Source organism: Vigna angularis, chromosome 2 (genome assembly GCF_016808095.1).
Source record: "Vigna angularis cultivar LongXiaoDou No.4 chromosome 2, ASM1680809v1, whole genome shotgun sequence".
Lineage (NCBI taxonomy): Eukaryota > Viridiplantae > Streptophyta > Magnoliopsida > Fabales > Fabaceae > Vigna > Vigna angularis.
Window position 1 is genome coordinate 3837907 of NC_068971.1, and position 20529 is coordinate 3858435.

A 20529-nucleotide genomic window follows, 5' to 3' on the forward strand; every position below is an offset into this window, starting at 1 on the left:
TAAATATTTTTACAATTAAATATGACTTTAACAATTATTCTTTTATATTACTTTTATAGTTAGAGGCATTTTGGTAATCTTCAATTTTTATCAATTAAACAATTTTTTTTATCTGTCACATCATTCAAAATCTACACTAATTTTCAGAAACTTTACTTTCAAATTCACTTTCGATTACCTCGAAATCTACTCAAATAAACAACAAAAGATTCACCCCCAAATTCTGTTAAATCCATTCAGTCACTCTTCCACAAATCCTCTCCTCCAAAGTGAAGACACCCTAAGAGTCACATTTCAATCATCTTACACCTAAGAAAAGACCTACCACAATAGAAAGAATCTACACCAAGATTATGGTAAAATTGCTTAAAACCATGACCTGATTCAAGATATGTGTTCTATTAAAAGTAAAACTTTAAATATATTGTATGACTTAAGTGTTATTATTCATTTATTTATATTAATTATACTCAACACTTTGATTTGTCAATCTTTTTTTCTAAACACTTGATTGTAATTATCAATAAAGTTTATTTAAATTATTATATACTCATTAAAAATAATTTTTTTTTAATTTAGTTTGTTTATCATTATCTTAATTAGACGTAATATTAGGGATGACCTATAGTTCTTTTGAATTGTACATAAAATTCAGTAATATTTTGATATATTTTTTTGTTATCAGAAAAAGAAAGTTGATTTGGAAAATAATGGTTCAAAATTTTCCTCATAAAATTTGTTATTACAGAACAATTTAAAATATATTTTATTTTCTTAAAACATAAAATCTGAATCTTTTTATAAAACTTTAGATTTATTTTCCAAAAAGCACGTTTTTGGTGTGACAGTGTTGGTGAAATTAGCATATAGTCTGGTAGGACAAGGTAAGGAATATAATAATAAAAAAAATCTCATTATATTATTTTGCTACATTCTCTTAATTGGCAGACACGTGATCATCAAAAGAATTTAATTTTTTATAATTCAATATAAAAATTTGTTAATTTTTTGCTGTTTTATGTGTCTTCAAAAGCACTCTATATATTTATTTATTTACTAACTTCTGAAGCAAAGCCCATTCTTAGTTTTGAAGCTTGCTCCATCTGCTTCCATGAAAAAGCAGTATAATTATAGTGATTTGGTCAATTCATAAGTTCACCTAATCACTCTTAATGATCATATCATGAAAAACATTGTTTCTAATAATAATGAAAATATTACACAGGACTTAAGAAAATAACTTGTTTCATAAATAAAAGAAAATAAAACTAAGCCTTATTATATTCAAAACACAGTGGACAAATTTCACCCTTAGAAACAAGGAATAAAATTTCAATTATAAAATTAGACTCATGAATGTGACTCTTTAGATTTTTTGCTTCAATCAATTTTCAATTTATGCCTTATTTTGTAAGAAAATGTACTTGTACTTTATATTGTTAAATTAGACGTGAGAGAAAAGTTAGACGTTGTGGAATTTCTGGTAGATTACGTTAAAAGTAGGCAGAAAGACAAAATTAAGGGCATTGAAGAATTAATTGATTTAAACAATTGACCACTAAATCAATTAGATTAGGGAAAATAAAATATTGAATTTTGACACACAATGCATGGCTTCATTTCATGTCAATTTGAATGGCAAACATATCAATTTTTATTTTGAAAATTATATTAACTTGTGATTCATAATCTTTTGCTGATTTTTTTTACAATAATATTTAATCTTTTTTCTGATTATTTGTTTAACGAGTCTTGTCTTAAATATGAAAATTAGGCTGTAGAAGAATTCAGTATTACTTAGTCAAAGACTAATGAATCCTTGAAAATCATCAATTCAAGCAAACTTAGACAATAATTAAATTATAAACACCCTTATATTTTTTTTATCCTTCAAAGTCAATCCAAATTAAATTGTAAACATCCTTTTATTTTTATTTTTGACGATTATTAGTAATACCTTTTTCCTAAAGTTCTTATAATCAAATATATTCCAACGTCTTTACTTCAATCGCACATTATTTACGTCTAATGCATATTCTTTAATTCCCTTGCACGTGGTACAACTAATATGGGATTTCTTAATTAACAACTTAAACAATCAATTAAAGTTAGTTGCAAATCTAAGTTTGAACAAAAAAGACGAAAACAAAGGAAAATGTAATGAAGAGAATATGTTGTTATTATTATTGATTATAGTGTTAATTATATTTTAATGAAAGTATATTTAAGTTGGAGGATGTTGTTGTGAGAATGCTCAGCTTGAAGTTGACTCGCTCCCAGAAAAATGAAAGGAAGCAAAACGCGTGGAACGCGCGAATAAGCTGTAAACCCATCTTTGCCAGTTGCGTTAGAATCAAAACCATCAACTCATGCCCATTTCTGTAAAATCACTTCAATTTCCACTTTTAACCCTTTCCATAACACAAATTCAAATATATATCTAGGGGTATAATAGAAAACTACACTCATTTTATAATAATCAAATAGTAATAGATAATATGAATGAAAAATTTGTGATTATCACACCATCCTTCAGTAAATTCTTATATATATATATATATATATATATATATATATATATATATATATATATAATAAAGTTGATGAATATTTTTAGTTAAACACGATAATATAAAAATAATTAACACTAGTATATGTTTATCTTCTTTTTTTTAAACAAGTAGATTCATATTTGCTTCAAGATGCAAATTCAATCCATTCATTACGTGAGTGGTTTTATTTTTATATTATCTTATAAATAATAATGAAAACAAGGAATTATTTTTTAATAAATAAAATGATATATATATATATATATATATATATATGATATTCAATTTGAAAAGAATAGAAAGATTTTTTACACCGACTGCAATGGTGTCCGTTTTGGTAATAACATGTTTGGCTGGTGGATTTTCGTTGCGTATATATAACCTTGGTCACGCTCGTTCTCAGCATAACATAATTTTCTTCTTTCTCTCTCCCTTAGTCAAAGGGATTCATCTTTCTTTTTCCGGAGGAGGTATGTTTCCGACACTCTCATTTTCTGTTTTTACTGCCTCTCATGTGAAATATTATGCTCTGTTTGTTTGATCAAACATTCGAGGTTTGAAAGTTATGCTATGTTTGTGTGTGATCGTGCTGTTTTGCTTGTTTGCTGATATATTTTTTTATCTGTGATTGCTGGGTTTTGCTCTGGCTTGTGTGAAAGTGAGACAGATCTGTGGCAGTTTTCGCTTTCTTTTGTTGCTGTGTTGTTAAATTTCGATGCTTTAGTGGATTTTGTCGGTGGGTTTTGTTGTCACCTTGTTTTGAAGCAAAATTGACTGTGGATCTACTGGGATTGGTGGCATTTGGCTATGAAACCACGTGCATTTAGTTCATGCTTCTGCTCTTGGTGCTAGATCTGCTTTGATATTACTTGTTGTCTAGTAGTCATACTGAAGATTGTCATCAAATCACATGTGTTTGCATGTGTGTTTTAGATCTGGTTTCATATAAGCTCGCATATTGGTTCCTACTTCATCGTTGGGTCATGTTCATCTGTTGACTTTCGACTCTTTTAATCAGATTTCTTGTTTTCTGATATGAAATTTTTACATGGTATTGATTCCAAGATGCTGGGTAGGAACTGTTCGAAAATAGAAACATGCAATTCTGTTGGCCATGATTGGCCAGGTCTTAGATCCTGAAGTCTAGGTAGAACAAAAGGATGATACTTGATATGACTTCTCAAAAGTAAGAAACCTGGTAGATGTGGTGACCTGTTTCCTTTTTTTCCTAGATGATAATAGTTGCAATTCGCAGAATCTGATAGTGTATATCATACTGTTTTAATACTATTATGTAAAGTGATAGTTGTATAAGGCATGTAAGTGACTTATGTTGCAAGCTTGTGTTCTAACTCTGACCTGTTTAAAACCTGATTTCGATTGGTTATTTAGAAAAGCAAAATGGTGAAGATTTGCTGCATTGGCGCTGGTTATGTGGGGGGTCCTACAATGGCAGTTATTGCACTTAAGTGCCCATCCATTGAAGTGGCTGTTGTGGATATCTCTAAATCCCGCATTGCTGCCTGGAACAGTGACCAGCTTCCTATCTATGAACCTGGTCTTGATGGTGTTGTGAATCAATGCCGTGGCAAGAACCTCTTCTTTAGCACTGATGTTGAAAAGCATGTCTTCGAGGCTGACATAGTTTTTGTCTCTGTCAACACCCCAACTAAAACTCAGGGTCTTGGAGCTGGCAAAGCAGCAGATTTGACATATTGGGAGAGCGCAGCTCGCATGATTGCTGATGTCTCAAAGTCTGACAAGATTGTGGTAGAGAAATCCACAGTCCCAGTCAAAACTGCTGAGGCCATAGAGAAGATTCTAACCCACAACAGCAAGGGAATCAAATTCCAGATTCTATCAAACCCAGAATTCCTTGCTGAGGGAACTGCAATCCAGGATCTCTTTAAACCAGACCGTGTTCTTATTGGAGGCAGGGAGACCCCAGAGGGCCAAAAAGCTATTCAAGCTTTGAAGGATGTTTATTCTCAATGGGTTCCCGAAGAAAGAATACTCACCACAAATCTCTGGTCAGCAGAACTGTCTAAGCTTGCTGCCAATGCTTTCTTGGCCCAAAGGATTTCATCTGTTAATGCCATGTCAGCACTCTGTGAGGCTACGGGGGCAAATGTTCAACAGGTGTCCTATTCTGTTGGTACGGACTCAAGGATTGGACCCAAGTTCCTCAATGCTAGTGTTGGTTTTGGTGGATCATGCTTCCAGAAGGATATCTTGAACCTTGTTTACATCTGTGAGTGCAATGGCCTTCCAGAGGTGGCAGAGTATTGGAAACAAGTTATCAAGATCAATGACTATCAGAAGAGCCGGTTTGTGAACCGTGTAGTTTCATCAATGTTCAACACTGTTTCAAACAAAAAGATTGCTATTCTTGGATTTGCCTTCAAGAAAGACACTGGTGATACGAGGGAGACCCCTGCCATTGATGTATGCCAGGGACTACTTGGCGATAAGGCCAACCTGAGCATATATGATCCACAAGTAACTGAGGACCAAATCCAGAGGGATCTATCAATGAACAAGTTTGATTGGGATCATCCGATCCACCTGCAGCCCACAAGTCCCACTACTGTGAAGAAAGTCAGTGTGGTTTGGGATGCCTATGAAGCAACAAAGGATGCCCATGGTCTCTGCATTCTAACCGAGTGGGATGAGTTCAAGACTCTTGATTACCAGAAGATATTTGACAACATGCAAAAACCAGCATTTGTTTTTGATGGCAGAAACGTTGTGGATGCTGATAAGCTACGTGAGATTGGCTTCATAGTTTACTCAATTGGTAAGCCACTGGATCCATGGCTCAAAGACATGCCTGCTGTGGCATAAGATAGATCATTAATCAAGTATACTGCAATATCAGTCAAGTATTGAGGCAGTCAGTTTGATTCTTTATTATTTTTTAGTTTTTCTTTTCTTCCTTATCTTTCTCATAATAGTTGACATAAATGAGGTAAAAATTGTGGGGAAGTCGGAGGTTTTATGTTCTTCCTTGTTGCTTTACTCCAGTCTGTTATGAATGTACCAGAGAAACTTATTTTGTTTGATTAATCTTCTTTTAATATCACATAGTGAAAATTTATGTAATATTGAGAGTAATATTTGAGGTGGCAAGAAGGGCCTACAAGAAAATTTAGAGTGTATCAAAATTCATATAAATTTTAATGGTTGACGTTTCAATATACTTTAACTAAAATAATTATCAATGTACCTCTTATTCTGTACTCTAAAGAAAAGTTTACTTTGAGAAAGTTACAATATTAAAAGGATCTTGTAAATGCCTTTTTATGCACGACATTTGAAGCACCGCTCTTAGACTCAAAGGTGTTTTTTTTCTTTTCTTTTTGGACGAGAAGAAATTTTATGGAATTAATGTTAGGCGAATTTATTCTTGCAAGTGTTATAAAATTCTTGCAAGTGTAATAAAGGATTTGGTACGCATTAAATGTAATCAAGGTGGTCATTCTTAGGGATTGATCATGAATAATAGAATAATAAATTTTCATTTGAAGCTTTTGTTAGTTTGAGAATTTTGTAGGTAGAATTTTCTATATTTACTTCATTAAGCAAGCAAATTAAATGAAAATTTGGAGTCTTGTTAATCTGTGCCTTAAAAATTTACATTATAGGTAAGAAATCAATAAATAGAAAGCTTGTATTAAAAAACTGGTAAATAGAAATGTTTTAGTAAAAATTGTAAGAGATGTAGCCATATTAAAAGATTTGAGGAAATGTACAAGCATTTATCTTGTTAATTATAACTTTGTCGTTGAAATGTTAAAACTAATATTACTAAATTATAATAACGTTTGAGTATCAAACAAATTATAAAGGTTAAATCAATTCTAAGTCTTTTTTTAACATAATTGATTTTTAAAATATAAAATAACCAAATTGAACTATTTTTAAAATATAAAATAACTATCTATGATCAAAAAAAATATTTACAAAATAAATAAAAATTAAGGATAAACTTAAAAGAAAATGTATACGAACAAAAATTATTTTTTATATAGAAGTATAAATAATTACTAAAAAAATAAATATTATTTTATAATTTAACAAAAAATTTGCAATAGTAAAACAAAAGTGTTAAAGACTATTAGTTTTATTATTTGATATTTATTTTTTTACATACGACCGTTTTGTTTATTAATTAAATTATTTTATTTTCTAATTTCATAATTATTTTATAAAAATATATTTTATACAATCTAATAATATTTTTATTTTAGTAATAATTAGAATAATTAATGTTTATCTGTTATTATTATTATAAGGTAAATATGGAGATACATGCGTGTAAATAAAAAAGAAAAATAGTTATTATCTTTTTGTATTTGTTAATTTTGGGTATCTTATTAAAAAAGAACAAATAATTTTCAGAAACTTTGTAGACAAGTAGTTTTGTTTGAATTAGTGTAATCATACAGCATCTTCTCTTTCTTTTTCATCTTCTTCATCATCTTCAATTCAATTCTTCATGCTACTCAAACTCATTTAGTCATGGAGTACGGCAATTGGGCTGAATCGCTGCAAACAGAAACCCCACTCCTCTCTTTCCCCCAACCTTCCTCATCATCTTATGCTCCTCCACCATCTCAGACCACCCATTATCCCTCTTACCCTCAAAACCCTAACCCCTCTTCTTCTCTTCCCCTCAAACCTCCTGGGGTTGATTCCCTTCCGCCCTCCAACCCTATTATGTATTCGAATCATGAATCTGTTCCCATTCCCAGTTTGATCTATCCCCAGACCCATGTTGGGACTGGTTCTGATTCTGGGTACTATGTAAACCAGAACTGGGCTGCCAGAGAAGCTGTTAGGCAATTTGGTTCTGACCCAACTGTCTATGCGCCTGTAAGTGCCTGTTTCTTTCTCAGTTTTTGGCTAAAGTTTTGATCTTTTTAAGGGAAAAAGGCGGATTTGGATAATGTGTATGCATGAGTTTGATTCCTTTTATACTTGTGACTGGTTTATAATGACTGATTTGAATAATTTTATACTGTTTTGTGGTTGCATGTGTAGAGAGTAGAGCATAGAGCTATGTTTATAATGTTGGTCAACAATTATTGGTCTCTTTTAAACAGGGTTTTAAGTTGCAGTCTAGGTCCTAGTTTTGTTGAGATCCTTGATACTGTAGGAAATTGTGGTCAAATACGGATTACTGTCGAGGACGCCCCTGTATCCTTGCGTTGTTGTTCAAATTGTTCTGACACAGTTTTTAAATCTTTGCTTGTGTACATTTCAATTAGTTTCATGAAGTAGTTGAAAATTAAAATCGAAGTGAACATGTTCTTGTCCAGTGGCAGCTAGTTGAAGTGTTATAGGAAATTGATTTGTTGATAGTGATGATTGGATAACTATGCTTGTAGTGTCTACCAATGATGTATGACTGTTTTGTTTTTTATTTTGTTTAGATATAGGGAGGTAAAATCCATGTAGAAATCAGTGGATACCATGTTTGGACGCTTAGACATGCTCATTATATCTTTCATATTTTCATTCATTGACATTATTAGAATTTCTTGTATTATTAGAATTTACACTATTGGCTATAGCTAAATTGCAGATTATACAATGGTTTTGTATTTCAGTATTGAAATGACTCTGGACATATAGGGCCATGGATGGGTATGAGAGGAGTTAACATATTAGTCAATACTGTTTTACATAAACCTATTCTTCTGACCCATTATGTTCCTCTTGCTAATCTAAATACACATCCTCTATATCTGGGTAATGAAAGTTTTATGACTGCGACACTGTTATCTGATTGTTTGGGTTTCACATGAATCAATTTGACATTGTTTGTTATCTCGATATCAACTATCTTTCTGTCGTAGTTATCTGAAGTTAAGAATGTAACCAGAGGAATGTAAACATTTATTCTATTATATATTTCTGAAATAGAGTGGATTATGATTTTGAATTTATTTAAGTTGTCTATAGATTTCAAGTTACTATGAATTTTGTTTGGCAGCCATTTCCTTTGTGTCATTGACCGTGTTATTTTTGGTCTTCCATAAAAAATTGACCTAAACAATCTAAAAGGCAGAGAAAGTGAAAATGAAAGTGAACAAGTTTTACCTACTAATAGGATTGGAGTGGTAGCTCATGACATTGATTAAGTCATTCAGCCTATACTTTATGTTAGAAGTTCATTGTGTATTATCTTTTATAAATTACAGTCTCTGTAATTTTCTCTACATTCATAGTATTTGAAATCTGTTTTATAAAGAAGTGCTTAACAACCAACATGTTGGTTCGAGTAGAACTAAGTTTATAGAGACCTTAGTGGAGTAAAATGTATCTGGGAGGAGAGACCCGGCTAAGATGATCGGTTAGATTTTCATGAAATTAGTCAGGTTTTTGTGGGGAAGATTAGTCATTGTCAAATACGCTGCACAAATCACATGGTGACCCAAAAAGGCATACGCTGTGTTAAAAGAAAAATTCATTGAGTGACTCTGGGTTTTGATTGTATTGTTGTTTTTAAGATTGCTTGATTAAGGATTGGAATAGTATATTGAAGTTCGTTTGTTGGCTGTATGCAAGTCTGAGTTCTCCATTCATTTTTTTAAATTCCACTGTTATTATCTAGATTTGGAAATAAAAACATAAATACATGCAACCGTGCAGGGTATCTCTATACCATCCAATGGCTCAGAACAATCGGCTATGTGGTGGGCAAATACTGCAGCTCAACTTCATGGCAATGGAATACTGAATAAAAAACAAAAGAAAGCTAAAACTAAGGTTGTGCAACCTGCATATTGTGAAGTTTGCAAGATAGAATGCACTGGCAAGGAAGTGCTGGACCAACATAAATTAGGAAAGAAGCACAAAAGGAACTTGGAAAAACTAAGAGAATCATTGAAATCAACCCAAGTTCAACCATCTGGGTCATCTAATCCCGTAATAGGACCCCAATTACCAGACAACAAGAGCAAATCAACCACCAGTGGGAACAAGATTAAGAGAAAAAAAGCTGAAACCCATGAAGACTTGGAGAAAAAGAAAAAGAAGGTTCTTGATGGTGGGGCAGCAGCTGAAGCAGTTAAGATATGTGCTATATGTAACGTGGTGTGTAATAGTGAGACAGTCTATAATTTTCATCTTACTGGACAAAAGCATGCTGCTATGCTGAAGAAAGCATATGATCATACACAGTTCTATGCCAGTTGAAATCTCCCCTTATATTTAGGAACATAGCTTGTTTTGGCACCTTCATTCTGCATTGGAATAGAGTATCCAATTCTCAATTTTTAGTTTAGATATGAACTTGGGTGAGTATATACACTTTTAGATTGTTTTAGCAGATGAACACTCGAGATGTATGATACCTTCGTCTCAGCAAGAACATATAATCTTGCATGCTCAAAGGTATTTTTTTAATGGATATTGTGATCTAAATTAGTAGCCTTTATCATATAAACTAGGCGAGACAAACAAACTCTTAGCAAAGGCTTTCCAATTTACTCTATGTAATCAAATTATTATTATTAGTCTAAATTTATGAATTACATTTAAAGTAAAAAGAAAAACTACTTTATAATTTTTTAGAGGAAATAATGTGGTGCCTACAAACTTTGCCACCACCTTAATAATACTTCTACATACCCCAACCTCCTTTTTTTTGGGTCTTTCTTTTTTATGTTTTTAAGAATTATGTTTTCACAATATATAGGAACTTTCTATCATTACCGACACATTTGTCTGATTCTCTATACATACACTCAGCTATTTCAAAAATAAGTTGAAGCTATGGTATTTAATCAAAACTATACCTGAGTAAACTCACATTTAACTGTTAACCATCATAGTAAGTATGCAATTTTAGTTTAACTTATATTTTTTCCTAGTTAAAAATATTTGACAATTTTTAAATTAATTAACTAGTTTATATATTTAATATTTTTTACGTTCAGAGTTATATTAAATTATATTTTTTACATATGTAGATAGGTTATTTTGCCTTAGTAAGAATATAAAAGAAATTGATTATCTTTTTCTGTTATTTTATATTTTTCTCTTCTCTTTTTTTTTTTCTTATTGAAGATAGTTTCATTTAACAAACTCTAATAGAAAATACAACTAACAACGTTTTTCAACGAGAATACAGTAGAGATTGGATATTTGGCTTAACTTTATTCAGTAATTAAGTTTCATTTTGCAAATCATCTAGTAATTATGTTTTACTATATTAATTCTTGTATTTTTTTTTTCCAACAATGACTCGTGTATGCACTTTAAATACAAAGGTTATTAAATTCTTAACCAATTGGAAATAAGTGAATATCGATAATAAAGTTATTATTGTTTAAGTTATCAAATGTAACATATCTAATCATTTATGATCAGATAAGGTTCAAATATTTACCAATAATTGCTTCTTCTTCTTTTTACAAACTTCATTTTCAAATATATTTTGCATTTGTGTCTTTAAGAAAAAGTTGTTAAATTAAATTTTCAGTTAGACAAAAATGTATGACTTATTTACCAATAGTGAAAATTCAAATGCAGAGATATTTTAACTTATAATTTTACGAATGTAATTTTCATTACACACCAAATATTTTTATTGGTCTGTCTATTCAATGTTGGAATAGAACCCGTTAGTAATGTTGGTATTTCAATTTTCAGAATTGGATTAACGGCTACAATAAAACTTAGAAAACAGTAGCTGGTACATTAAAATTGAAATTAGTACCATTGGCGTGAGTTCATGAGATTTATTTAGTATTTAAAATTTGTTATTGAATAACAATTTTTTTCATAAAAACAAAATCTCTTAAATTTTTTTTTTATAAAAACAAAATCTCTGAAAAAAAAAATTAATTTTCAATTGAATAAACCTCTAACTATCTAACTGTACTAAATTGAGTCTTTATATTGATAAACCTATCTTCTTTTTTGGTGTTAGGTTTTGTTTTTTGGTGTTTTCTTTTTTTCAAATAGACATTAAGCCTGTATTAATAACTTCAATATATAAAAATAAAAATAGTTTTAAAACTACTTTCTTAATAATACATTGCTTAACCTCATATGAAAGGTACAATCAAAATGTCAACCAAATGCAAAAGGTAATTTATGTAATCAATTATTTCACCCAACAATGCTCTAATTGTTTTGTAGTTATAGAATTAGAAAAAGAAAGTTCACATGATACAATCAACTATAACAAATTTTGTTCTTAACCATACTTAACATGAAAAGCAAAACTCATCATAAAGTATATCAATACCATCATGTTCATCACACAATATTAATGGAGTAATGATATCAGTGGGATTAATATTTTCTAAATGCACTCACTCAAAATAAAGAAACAGAGGAAGAGTTTGATATTTGATTCACTTGACAAACTTGTGCGAATCAGTGCATTAGAGTTGCCTTTTTTATAGGCTACAATTACAATATAATAATAGCAAATGTTTCCTAAAGACAAAGAAAGATACACCCGTGAATCAAAAGCAGATATTATATGGTCCCATAACAAAGATGCGGTACACTACTTGATTTATTTCTGACATTGCCTCCCTTAAATCAAGTTTCTACCATTCCAAGCATTTTCTTCAACTTGTAAAATAACTCAGTTTTCAGTGGCTTTGTAAAAATATCTGCAACTTGTTCATCAGTTGGAAGATATTTGATTACTACTTCTTTCTTAGCTACTAGTTCTCGGATCTTGTGAAACCGAATATCAATGTGCTTGGATCGTCCATGAAAAACTGGATTTTTTGATAGTGAAATTGCAGACTTGTTATCACAATGTATCACTGTAGGAGTATCTTGCATCTGATGCATAGCTTCAAGCATCCTTCTCATCCATATTGCTTGTGTAGCACAACTTGTTACAGCTATATATTCTGCTTCGGCTGTTGAGAGTGCAATTGTTGGCTGCTTCTTTGAGGACCATGATACAACTCCAGTGCCTAGATGAAACGTGTACCCCGACGTGCTTTTCCTTGTTTCAATATCTCCTGCCCAGTCACTATCTGTGTATCCAACCAGCTTTACATTAGAATTATTAGAATAAAAAATTCCCTCAGTCAGAGTACCCTTGATGTATCTGAGAATTCTTTTTGCTCCTTGTAAATGACTTGCACGTGGCTCTTCCATGAATCTACTGAGCAATCCTACTCCAAATACAATATCTGGTCTAGTGGCAGTTAAGTATCTCAGACTTCCAATCAAACTTTTGTAGTATGTTGAATCAACCCTTCTTTCATCACTATCTCTTTTCAATTTCAACTTTTCCTCAACAGGTATTGAGATTGGCTTTGAATACTCCATTTTGAATTTCTTCAAAGTGTCTGTAGCATACTTCTTTTGAGATATAAGAATTCCATCATTCTGCTGAACCACCTCAATGCCAAGAAAATATGACATTAGACCCAAATCTGTCATCTCAAAACATTGAACCATGGCCTCCCTGAATTCTGCAATCATCTTTGGATTATTGCCAGTAAAGATTAGATCATCAACATAAAGGCATACTATAATAATATCATCTGGATCAACAACTTTAATATATAAAGTGTGCTCAAATGGACATCTCTGAAATCCATGTTGTAAAAAATAGGAATCAATCCTTTTGTACCATGCTCTGGGTGCCTGCTTCAAGCCATATAATGCTTTCTTCAATCTGTAGACTTTATTTTCTTTTCCTTTAACTTCATATCCTCCAGGCTGCTCAACATATACTTCTTCTTCCAAAGTACCATTCAGAAAAGCAGATTTAACATCCATTTGATGAATTTTCCAATTATTTTGAGCTGATAGAGAGATGAGCATACGAATTGTATCTAATCTTGCTACAGGAGCAAATACCTCAAAATAGTCAATTCCTGGCTTTTGTTTGTACCCTTTTGCTACCAACCTTGCTTTGAAACGATCAATTTCTCCGCTGGGCTTGTACTTAGTTTTGTACACCCACTTCACTCCAATTGGCCTTTTGTCTGCTGGTAAGTCTGTCAGCTCCCATGTTTGATTCTTCTCAATGGAATGAATTTCTTCATCCATTGCTTTTCTCCAATGTTGATTATTTGATGCTTCTTCAAATGATATAGGCTCGCAATCTGCAAATAAGGCAAAATTGATAATTTCTTCATTAAATGAGTCATTGTCATTACCCACAACATAATCCTCTAATCTGGCTGGTAGTCTCCTTTGCCTCTGTGGTCTGCTTGATGTTTCTGGCTCATCAGGTGTTGAATCTACATGTCCATTCTCCTCTTCATAATTTTCTAGAATTATTGTAGGCTTATTTTGGGATTTGGATAGCCAATCCCACATTCCTTCTTCATCAAAGGTCACATCTCTGCTGATAATTACCTTCTTTGTCTCCGGATTGTAGAGCCTGTATGCCTTTGAATTTGTGCAGTAGCCAATGAACACACATTTTTCTCCTTTATCATCGAGCTTCTTCCTTAGCTGATCTGGTACATGGGCGTAAGCTATACACCCAAAAACTTTGAGATGTCGAATTGATGGTCTCCTTCCACTCCAGGCTTCTTCTGGTGTTTTCTCACAAACACTCTTTGTTGGACATCTGTTCAGGATATACACAGCAGTAGCAACAGCTTCTGCCCAAAACTCTCTAGGCAATTGTTTTGCTTTTAACATGCACCTTACCATATCCATGATGGTCCTGTTCTTTCTTTCGGCAACTCCATTTTGTTGAGGAGTGTATCTGGTTGTTAGTTGATGATGTATTCCATGTTGCTCAAAATAATCTGCACAGACAAGGTATTCTTGACCTCTGTCTGTTCTCAATGCTTTAATCTTGCAGCCACTTTGTTTCTCCACAAATGCCTTAAATGACTTAAAGGCATCACAAGCATTTGATTTCTGCTTCAAAAAATATACCCATGTTTTTCTACTGAAATCATCAATAAAGGTAATAAAATACTTACTACCACCATGTGTTGGAATTTCAACTGTGCATAAATCTGAATGAACAATCTCCAGTGGCTTTCTTGCTCTCCATGACTTTCCTGTAGGAAATGATTCTCTGTGTTTCTTTCCCAATTGGCAAGTCTCACACACACTCTTGGGAATATTTATAACAGGCAAACCAGAAACATATTCTTTCTTTGACAGATAATTTAATCCAGAAAAATGAAAGTGTCCGAAGCGCATATGCCACAACCAATCATCATTTGGTATGATAGAACTCAAACAAGGATATTTTTCATGTTGAATTTTCAAAGGGAATAGGCGATTCGGAGTCATTTTTACCTTGGCTATAAATCTCCCACTCTTGTCAATCAATGTGCAGTTCCCATGATGAATCTGCATGTTGTATCCTTTTTCTGATAGTTGTCCCATGCTTAATAAATTATGATGAAGACCAGGAGCATAAAAAACATCAGAAATGAAATTCTGTGAACTATCTTTCAATCTAATCATTATTTGGCCTTTTCCCAAAATTGGAATATCGCTGTTGTTGCCAAACTTAACAGTTGAAGTAACTGTTTCATCTAGCAAAGAAAACAATTCCTTTTTTCCACACATATGATTACTACACCCAGTATCTAAGTACCAGATATTTTCATCTTCTGAGAAGTTATTGCTTGTCAAAAATAAACTTTGTGGGTTATTAGAATTCTCACCAATATCCTGGTACTGATTTTCTGCAATGTTTGCTTGCTGTCGGAATTTGCAATCTGCTACTCTGTGGCCATATTTTCCACAGTGGAAGCAATTAACATTACTTCTTTCTTGATAGCCACCTCTTCCTCTTCCTCGATGGGCAGGTACAAAACTATCTCCATCTCTTCCTTGATTGTTTGGTCTGAATTTGTTGTTTCTCCAGTGATTAAAATTATCACGACCTCTACCTCTTAAATTTCCACAACCTCTACTTCTGAAATTTCCTCTTCCTCTATTATTGAAATTATCACGACCTCTACTTTCTACTTCTTGATTGGACTCCGCAACTTTATTGAAATTCACTTGACTTTTCAATGCTTCGGCTCCTTTTTCTGTTTTCTCCAATATTCTGCTCACATGGCTTTCAATGCTTCCTTGCAATTCTGCAACTGTCATGGTGTCTGTGTCGTGAGACTCTATTATTGTAGTCACCACATGATCAAACTTCATCGGCATGGTGCGTAGAATTTTTTCAACCACCTTGCTTTCAGAAATATCTTCTCCATATACTCTCATCTTATTGACAAGATCTGTGATACGTGAAAAATATTGTTGAACAGTTTCTGAACTAGACATATCATACCTTTCATATTCTCTTCGCAAGGACTGCAGTTTGGATTTTTGAGCTTTCTCTACTCCTTTGTATGATAACTTCAATGTATCCCACGCATCTTTGGCAGTCTTGCAATTTGCAATTTTGCCAAAAATTGAATAATCTATTCCTTGTTGAATTTGTGATAGCGCCAACTGCCTCTTCCTTTGATTTTCTGCATTAGCTTGTTCTTGTAAGCCTGGTTCAATAAAGCTCCAAATGTTGTGAGCTTTCAAATGGGTGGACATCAACAATTCCCAATAATTGTAATCCATTTTGTCATCTAATTTGGGACCAGACCAAACAATATTGTAATTTGTGGCCATCTCTCTCTTTCTCAAATAGACTCAAAAATTTTGTTAAGGTGAGAACGCTTTTGTTCCTCACACACTCAGAAAATTTTATACTGCTCTCTCACAGACTTAAAAAACTAATGCTGGATCTAGCCTGCTCTGATACCAATTTGATATCAGTGGGATTAATATTTTCTAAATGCACTCACTCAAAATAAAGAAACAGAGGAAGAGTTTGATATTTGATTCACTTGACAAACTTGTGCGAATCAGTGCATTAGAGTTGCCTTTTTTATAGGCTACAATTACAATATAATAATAGCAAATGTTTCCTAAAGACAAAGAAAGATACACCCGTGAATCAAAAGCAGATATTATATGGTCCCATAACAAAGATGCGGTACACTACTTGATTTATTTCTGACAAGTAAGATTAAAAGTTTATTGTGCAAGACAACCATTACTCTTAAATGTATTTGAAAATGAAAACACATAATTAATTAAGATTGCTTTTATTTTACTTTTTTAAAATATATTTTTATTTTTATTTTTATTCCCTCTCTTATATTTTATTGTTCCAACCAAATCACCTTAATTCTTATTCATTTCTCACATATTTCATTTTCCTTTCACTCTCCTAATTTTTTCCGCCACATTAAACTACACAAATATAATATATGTACTGTAGGATCATTTATTCGGTTAGGCACAAGACGACTAATCATCCAATAAAAAAATATCGAATGGTTCGAAAATTAATTTGAACAATTATATTATTAATGGGCAATTAATCAAAATAATAATTATTAATTGACAATTAATATGAATAATATCATTTATTTATAATAAATAAGTCAGACTTATGATAACTTTAATATAATATTTATAAATATATATCTAAAAGAGAAGATAAGATAAACAAGAAAAGAAAGAAGGAACAATATAACTGTTGAAGGATCATGAATAAACTTATTAGTCTGCATGACAACTTTAAATGAATAAGAGACATGGTAGGAAACAATACAATATGTAGAACTAAAAACCTAAAGTTCAACATTCAAGTTTACCATATAAAAATATAATCAAAATATGTTTTCATCGTAAACTCTTTTACCAAAGAAAGTAAAATATCTTATTACTTTTGCAAATGGTAAACCAATTCGTCAGAGTGTCTTAAATACCCTTTGAATTGACCAAGCACTCGCCAACAACACCAAAACCCTTCTTCCGTCGGAGTGTTTCTGATTCTCCCACACGCTGAATGGCCTCTCACTGCCACTGTCACCACCACCACCATCACCAAGCTCCTCCTCCTCCTCCAACCACCACCCAATGCTGCTGCTACCACAACCCTCCTAATACCTGTTGCACAACCCCACCACCCCAACACCACCTTCTGCACCCCGTTGCATCACACCTCTCTCAGCCCCAACCTCACCCTGTTCTTCCCTCCCAACAAAACTACACCAAATCTCACATTCACCACAACCTTAACCTCCCCACCCATAACCACCACCTTCAACACCAACACCAAACCCATTCAGCCATCTCGTCTCTCCTTCACCGCATCGAATCCCTCGAGTCCTCTCTCAACCAATACACCCGCCACTCCCTTCGCCACACCGCGGCCACCGTCATCCAAACCCATTTTCGCTCCTTCCTTGTTCGCAGATCAAGAACCCTAACCCAGCTCAAACACCTCGCATCCATCAAATCCACATTCAACGCTCTCAAATCCTCTTGTTCCAGCCATGGTCATGTCGATTTCGCAGCCCTTTCTCTCAAAGCCATGAACTTGCTCCTCGAACTCGATTCTATTGAGGTAATCTAGTCATGGGCATTTTCTTTTGAGTTTATTACTTTTCAATAAAAAGTAGAAAAAAAAACTGTTAATGTTAGTTATGTGGATGAGGATCAGAATCCTATCCGTGAAGGAAATGACTCGGAAATCCTCTAGGAATGTTAAGATTTTGTTGGTGTGCAATGTGTAAATACTTTATAGAAAACTTTTCTAGTCTCTGAGATCTGTGCTTGTGCTTTTTAGCCTAATAGACTCTCCACCCACAACAAAACTCAAAAGTTTCAATTTTGATTCTAGGGTTGTGATCTGATGATTGTAGATGGGAAAAGGTCGATCAGCAGAGATTTGGTTCGGTTTTTGGACTCAATAGAAGAGGTTGCTTTGAGAAAGCACGTGCTTTATGTTAAAGAAGCAAGAAATGCGAGGTCTGGTAAGAAAGTTCAAACATCAAGAAATGCAGGTGATGACGAAAGGAGGAAGCTGCTGCATAATTTGAGGGATAGGGTTGAAAAACTTAGTAGACTATGTAAGATTTCTGCCAATGATGAAGAAGATTCTGAGTCTGAGGAGGGCATTCATGATGATGGGGTGACGAGTGTTTTGATCGGTGGAAGTAGGGACAAAAATGGCATCTTCCTTGGTAAGCAAGGAGTTCAACCTGGAGTGAAGAAGAGTGTGAGGTTTGCTGAGAATGGGAATATATATGAGGTTTATAGCAGGGATGTAAGATGTTCCGATGGAAGTTGTTCATCTAGTGATGAGCAAGGAGAGGTTTTGGATAATGTGAGCGGTGCAGTTGAAGATGATGGTGTAAATTTTTATCAGGGTGCTGATGAGGAGGAGGAAGTGTTGGTGTTGGAGAGTGGAGTAAGTGATGATGGTGAGAGGAGCAGTAGAAGGGTTGTGGAAAATGAAGGAAGAAATGCGGAGAAAGAGCAGCTTCATGCGCACCAAGAAAAGCTCCTGTTTTCTGCTCCTTTGCCACTTAAGATGGAAAACAGAAATGGTGTGAAGAAGAGTAAAGGTGTGAAAATTTTGACATGAATGGCCATGACATGTATCGTGTAAGACTGAGTATTCGTACTATTTGTATTGTTTGATTGTAATGTAGGAGTTTTTTTTTCATTGGATTTCAGATTGGAGGAGCTCATTTGTGTGTCTAACAGATCGCTGGTTCTGTAATGCAGTTGAAATGTTCAACTTCATTTGTTGTTTACTGTAAGAATGATTAGCACATTTTGGATTTTTTTTTACCATTCTTACTTAATTTCTCACCAAAATTATTAAAAGGACATATTCTAAACAATTTATGAGGGATAAGTGTGTCGCGCTTGCTATAAATGACTTCATTTTATAAAAGTCGTGTTCACAGAACATGGCTTTAGTTTCAACATAAAGATTAACAAAGGAATAGGATAGTCACAGAATGATCTTTGTTGCGGAAATCACAAATACAGAAATTGTTCTCACAAATACAGAAATTGTTCTCAATAAGCACGACTTTGATTTTCTCTCCCAACTTCTGCTAATTAACATCCTTGATTAACAAAATCAAAATCATGCTCTGTTAAATATGACTTTTGTAATTTAGATTTTCCCAACAAAAATCTTTTTCGAATTGCACGATTTCTTTATTAAATTTTAAGTTGAATTTTAAGACATGTTTTGTGACTTCCATAATATTAAGTCGTTCATGATAAACACAATTAAGCTAAGTTTTTGGATAAACACAATTAACCTAAATTTTTGGAAACCTACTCATTATGGTAATTTTGGTAAAAAGCAAGAAAAAAAACCCCCACATTTTGACTAAGCGGCTCAAATTTGAACTTTTCCAAAATAAAAGAAAAAAACTGATCTAATCCAATTTTCTTCAAACATTTTAAATTTAATGTTTCTTAAGCCAAACAATTCGCTTAGCCATAAAAAAATCAAACCGATAAAAACAGTTTATTGTATTAAAGTATAATGTTAATTAACAATTATGAAACATACATGCATATTTTACTTAAACATTGTTCTATAGTTCAATTATATTTTACTTTAAAAATAGTAAATATGTATGTATATGTGTTTACATAAAAACAAAATACCATAAACTTGTATAATTTATTTATAAATATGAAAGAAAGTTATACATTATAAATATAACACTAATCATATAAAACCATTCACAACTTATTTCTCTATAATAATCTTATATGGTAAAATGCTCTACCGTTTGGTTAACAAATTTATAATAACAAAGTATAAAAATAATTCACTGTATATCTCTTAATTTAATATTTTTTTCATTGTAAAATATTTTACATTTATATTCTTTTTTTTATAATTTTGGTTTAAACCTGATTATTTCTCGTGATTGTTAAAAATTTCAATTAAATAATCAAATTTTAATTGATCTTATTTTAAAAAATGTTATGCAGTTTAGTCTTTAAGAACAATAATTCATATGTAACGTATTAATTTATATTTTTTAATTTTTTTTTAAAATTACTTTTTTATTATATCATATATCAAATGAAAATTTGTTATGTGACATTTAAAATTTTAAAAATATTTATTTTAAATTATTATAAAACTATTTTAAAATTTTACATTTTGAATTTATAATAT

At 32.4% G+C, this 20529-nt stretch overlaps 3 protein-coding genes across 3 annotated transcripts; all 3 read left to right on the forward strand.

Annotated features, from left to right (window-relative positions):
- Positions 1–2870: 2870 nt before the first annotated feature.
- LOC108329280 (UDP-glucose 6-dehydrogenase 1) lies at positions 2871–5654 on the forward strand. The gene is made up of 2 exons (XM_017563424.2): positions 2871–3022; positions 3945–5654. Exon 2 carries the CDS (start codon positions 3954–3956, stop codon positions 5394–5396), a length of 1443 nt encoding a protein of 480 aa, XP_017418913.1. The 5' UTR covers positions 2871–3022; positions 3945–3953; the 3' UTR covers positions 5397–5654.
- Positions 5655–6947: 1293 nt separating this feature from the next.
- Positions 6948–9983, forward strand: LOC108327784 (uncharacterized). The gene is made up of 2 exons (XM_017561487.2): positions 6948–7427; positions 9210–9983. The coding sequence occupies exons 1-2, from the start codon at positions 7074–7076 to the stop codon at positions 9753–9755; spliced, it is 900 nt and encodes a 299-aa protein (XP_017416976.1). The 5' UTR covers positions 6948–7073; the 3' UTR covers positions 9756–9983.
- Positions 9984–17318: 7335 nt separating this feature from the next.
- On the forward strand, positions 17319–19166 carry LOC108327825 (BAG family molecular chaperone regulator 8, chloroplastic). The gene is made up of 2 exons (XM_017561541.2): positions 17319–17934; positions 18211–19166. The coding sequence occupies exons 1-2, from the start codon at positions 17374–17376 to the stop codon at positions 18955–18957; spliced, it is 1308 nt and encodes a 435-aa protein (XP_017417030.1). The 5' UTR covers positions 17319–17373; the 3' UTR covers positions 18958–19166.
- The last annotated feature ends 1363 nt before the right edge of the window (positions 19167–20529 follow it).

Excerpts from the sequence above, each read along its gene's own strand:
- LOC108327784 (XM_017561487.2), top strand. The coding sequence starts at position 7,074 with ATGGAGTACGGCAATTGGGCTGAATCGCTGCAAACAGAAACCCCACTC. Across the intron at positions 7,428-9,209 it reads ACCCAACTGTCTATGCGCCT|GGTATCTCTATACCATCCAA; the intron begins GTAAGTGCCTGT and ends GCAACCGTGCAG.
- LOC108329280 (XM_017563424.2), top strand. The coding sequence starts at position 3,954 with ATGGTGAAGATTTGCTGCATTGGCGCTGGTTATGTGGGGGGTCCTACA.
- LOC108327825 (XM_017561541.2), top strand. The coding sequence starts at position 17,374 with ATGGCCTCTCACTGCCACTGTCACCACCACCACCATCACCAAGCTCCT. Across the intron at positions 17,935-18,210 it reads TCGAACTCGATTCTATTGAG|GGTTGTGATCTGATGATTGT; the intron begins GTAATCTAGTCA and ends TTTTGATTCTAG.